A 4,913-nucleotide genomic window follows, 5' to 3' on the forward strand; every position below is an offset into this window, starting at 1 on the left:
GGTAAAGAAATATTTAAATTATTCAATATCTAAGAAAAGCAAGAAAAGAAATCCAGGATGTCTTTATTACCTAATATAACTCTGTCACCAAATTCATTATTTCTACAGTGAAATGGGTAGATTTTCTTTTACCCATAGAAAATACTGAAGCAAAAATAACTTTGTTGAATATAATTTATATTTGATATTCAGAGGAAAATTAAAATTTTTAGGAACAGAAAATTGGAGATCAAAAAGACATTGTATTAGTTGAATTGTTTAATAATTCACAAACATTGTTTTTTTGTCCTGATAATAAAGCCTACTTGTTGTATTTACTTTTGCCTCACAACAAATCCATATGCATAAATAACATGCTATTAATGGCAATATCTAATTATTAATAGAATATTGAATGGGGTAACATCAACACTTTCTCTATTAACAAAACTATAAAGCATAATGGAATAGCTTAACAAAAATTGTGTTTTACTTACATAAGAAAAATGAACAAAGATATTAAGTGAACTAGATTCATCTAGAATCATAAAAAAATCAATTATTTTGAAAAATTCTGTAAAAGAACATTGATGAGAAAGCAGCAGCCCCAGAAACATGCTATGCTGAGGCAAGAGTTTTTGGCATTTGTGGGAGTCGGGAAGGATGCTAGGATACCATGAAGTTTGAAATCTCTCAGGAACAGCCTATTTGCCCAAAGAGGGCTGAAGGCTCTGTATGGATGGGGCAAAGGGGAGAGTTTACAAACTCCACATATGTATATTGGATCTTCATTCCCATCTATATTTTCTTGGGAGAATATAGTCCCATATTTATTTCTGTCTAACTCAGGCTTCTGGCTATGCTCACTCACTCCATCTGTGCTTTCTATTCCCCAGGGTCCATGTCTCATAGCCAATGTGTATACATATGGCCCCCTCAAGGAGACAGACCGCTGAGAGGTTCCCTCTCTAAAGTAACTACCAGGAAGAGTATTTCTATTATGATTAAAAGACATTTGTTTAGAAAAGGATGGAATGAGGGAAAATATTGATGGTCATGTTGTAGATACTATTTAAACTTGTAACATGGTCCAATGATAATCATTAATTAGTTCTGTTTTATGTTGTTTTTGTTACTGCCAATCACAGCCAAGTGATCTAAGGAAACATCGGAGAAAGGTACTGTAAATAACTTTTACATGATTACTGGTTGAATATTGTTTTATCCCTCTAGTTGAAATATTTTATTAACGTAAAAAAGAAATATTGAGATTATGTTAATGTTATTTAATTGTTTAAATAGGATCAAAAGAACAAATACTTAAAAATAAAATTATTTATGCTTTCTAGGGCAATGATTTGATTATGAGAACTAAGTATCCTGATTTTCCACTGAATATTTAAGCCACAGGTAGTAGAAGTAGATATTTTAATATAAATACTTATATTTATTAATACAAATCACAAATATTATAATATTTACCATAATTCTATACTATACTGTATACATTGTTCTATAAATAGAAAAATGCTGATTATTTTTAAATGTTTGCTTTATTATTATTATTATTATCATTTAGATATGGTGAGGCCAACAAATCAGGAGACAACTGTCTAAGAAAAGATACTTTCTTACTCACAGTTCCCTGGAGGAGGGGCACTCCATGCCTCAGGAAAGCACCAGGGTCAGTCAGGAGCAGAATGAACAAGGGGAAAGCATGGGCAGAAGCCTTATGAGGTCTCTTTAGGCAGGGCAAGGCAAGGCAGGGTAATCATTATTAGGTTTAGGATTGATTAAATAATTTCAGCTGGCTCTGGAGTATAGGGACTATCTCTAGTTGTTTCAGCCTGGCCCGGAGGTGATTAGGGCAGGGGAATATTGCCTTCTGAAGTACAAGTGCCAGTTAGAGAAGGTGATTCAGAGTATGGGCTGTTAAGTGATTGGTTTACATATGAAAGGTGTGTTTACAGGGGAGTAGTTTGCTATCTCCAGGAATTAACTATCCCTAGAACAAGTCTCTCCAGATGCCAGAGCATCAAGAATATGGAATGAAATCTAGAGAATAGGATATAGGAAACAAAATGGACTCCCATTCTGATTTACAAAATGGCATTTTATTAGATAATTGAGATAACAGCAGAGCTTGCACTTATGGGATCTCAGATGGAAAAGATTTCAAAGATTTGACCTACTATACAGTGCATAAATCTATTCTTCACCATATTCGAGATGTGGTAGTCAGCCTCTATGTACATGGCTTAGATTGATGGGATTTTCTTTTTCCTTTCCTGAGCTATTATCTATCTTCCTATAGTATCTTCTCCTTAACACTACCAGTTGGTTCTCAACCATCAAATCTACCAAGTATAATGTCCTGATTTTCCTTGATTTCCTCCACTACCAGGACTATACTGGGAATCTAGAATGTAATCTGAGAGGGTGGTGTAAAAGAAGTTTAGTGGGTATAAGAAATAAAAAGGCAAAGCAGGGCACAGTGGCTCACTCCTGTAATCCCAGCTATTCTGGAGGCTGAGGATGGCTAGAGTCCTGGAGTTCAAGGGTAGCCTGGGAAACATAGCAAGACTCCCCCATCTTTAAAACAATAAAATAAAATAAAGAAAAAGGTAGGATGGTAGGTCCTATACAGAAATGTAGCTTTAAAAACTTCAGAGACTGAAGAGGTAACTTGTAAGAAAGGTCATGGAAAGAACTACAAACTAGAAGTTATGTATCAGGGAAAGGAGTTACATACATGATTTTTATTTACATTTCAAAAGAACACATTAAAATAAGCATTACCACTTCTGTTTTATTGATGAGTGTGTTAGTTCATTTTGCATTGCTGTAGAGGAATACCTGAGACTGGGTAATTTATAAAGAAAAGAGGTTTATTTGGCTCACTGTTCTGTAGACTGTACAAATATGGCCTCAGCATCTCTTCTGGTGAGGGCTTCGGGGAACTTGCAATCATAGAAGGCAAAGGGGAAGCAGTCATGTCACATGGTGAGAGAGAAAGAGCACGAGAGAGAGGAGTAGGGACCATTCTCTTTTAAACAAGCAGCTCTATGGTGAACTAATAGGGAGAACTCACTTATTACAGCCTGGGGGTTGGGGTAGGGATAACAAATCCATTCATGGGGGATCTGCCCCCATGACCCAAACACCTCCCACCAGGCCCCACATCCAATACTGGGGATCAAATTTCAACATGAGATTCAGAGGGGCCAAACATCCAAACCATATCAGTGAGGAAATTTAATATTAGAGCAGGTAGGTAACCATCCTATTCATTCAACATTCAGGAGAAACTAGGGTTCAAATCCACTTCCCTTCTTCCTCTTGTTGTTGTGTGTTTTTTTTTTTTTTTTGAGGGATTATTTGTTTATTTGTTTTTGTTTTGAGACAGAGTCTCCTCTGTTGCCTGGCCTAGAGTGCAGTGGTATCACTGTAGCTCACTGCAACTTCAAACTCCCAGGCTGAAGTGATCCTCCTGCTTCAGCCTTTGGAGTGTCTAGGACTGCAGGCTCCTGTCACTATGCCTGGCTACTTTTTTATTTTTATTTATTTTTGTTTGTATTTTTTGCAGGCATAAGGTCTTGCTTTTGCCCAGGCTTTCCATTTTGTTTATATAGTGTGTCATTCAGAGGAAACTTTTGTATATGATGTTTTTAAGAACTGTTATTGGCAAAGAGTATAGATTGGCTGCAGGGAGAACAGAAGGAGGTAATTTATAAGAAGGTGTTTCGGGAGCAAAATTCTGGAAGCAAAAATGGCCATGCATAGCATGGTCACGGTTAGATCCCTCAACTGTGAAAACACCAACATACATTAGAAGAGTTCAGAAAATGCTTAAGAGTTTAAATGGAGTGTGGGTTTAGGAAAGGTTTTCCATAGCATTGGGATTAATCTGAAAGCAGCTCTTAAAAATGATTCTGCTGGTGGCACTATGCTAGTTAATGGAGAAAAGGAGTCGCACTAAAATGCCTACTTAAACTGGTAAGAATAATCTAGACTTGGGTAACAAAAACCCCTGACAAGCAATTTCATTAACTTTCCTCCAATGCATGAGATCTTTTTCATAGATAAACACATTTATGCATGATAGCTTTACATAGAAACAAACATTTTCCCAGAACACAGCTTTTAAATTTTTGCTTGAGCCATACTAAGAACTTTTTTAATGAGAACTTTCCAAACCATGTCTTTTAGCTGTGTTTTCCATGATCTTGATCTCTCTATATACTGTAATATACAATGATGCCATTAAAATTATGCAATACTGTTGTATAAAGATTTTTCTTTTCTTACAGCTCTGTGTCTCTTTCTATCTCTGACAAAATTTATGGTATCCTGAGTTGTTTAGGATTCTGAACTAAATTATTCTTTAAAGAAATCCCTCCCATTCCATCTTCTTTTGCTTTTCTGTATCTTTGCCAATTTTCCCATCACAGTAGTGAAATGAAACAATTTTCAAAAATTATATTCTTACCTTTTATTATTCTCACTTTCAAAAGAAGGTTTTTTCTTATAAAATGCAGCTCATTTTTAAACACCTTGTAATACATTTCATTAGGCTGACTGTTTTACAGAACTTTATCTAATAAAATTATATTTTGTCAACTTCTCTTCTTATTTCGAAAATCCTGACTTAAAAGATGTTTTTGTCCTATAACCTGACTACGCATAATGCTTTATTTTTTAGTGAGTTTGCTGAAATATGCGTTCAATATCTTTTTGTAAAGAAATTACATTCCGATACAATGAAATGGATTCCAGAATAGCTTGTTCATAGTTACTGAATATTGATCTATGGTGTTTATTACTCAAACAATATTTTTGTGTAATGGGTCCATGATTTTTTAATTGTAGTGTCTTCACTTTTAAACACGTGTGACAATCACGCTCCTTAGCACTGACAATTTATATATGTAAGA

General features: G+C 35.1%; 1 protein-coding gene across 1 annotated transcript in view; it reads left to right on the plus strand.

The window, feature by feature from the left end:
- The window catches only part of PPFIA2 (protein tyrosine phosphatase, receptor type, f polypeptide (PTPRF), interacting protein (liprin), alpha 2), a 160,151-nt gene that overhangs the window by 44,551 nt on the left and 110,687 nt on the right, over positions 1–4,913 (plus strand). The window contains 2 exon segments of the mRNA XM_012658160.1: positions 1,128–1,162; positions 2,418–2,423. Coding sequence (XP_012513614.1) covers positions 1,128–1,162; positions 2,418–2,423 — 41 coding nt within the window.

The sequence above is a fragment of the Propithecus coquereli genome, unplaced genomic scaffold (genome assembly GCF_000956105.1).
Source record: "Propithecus coquereli isolate 6110/MARCELLA unplaced genomic scaffold, Pcoq_1.0 Scaffold576, whole genome shotgun sequence".
NCBI lineage: Eukaryota > Metazoa > Chordata > Mammalia > Primates > Indriidae > Propithecus > Propithecus coquereli.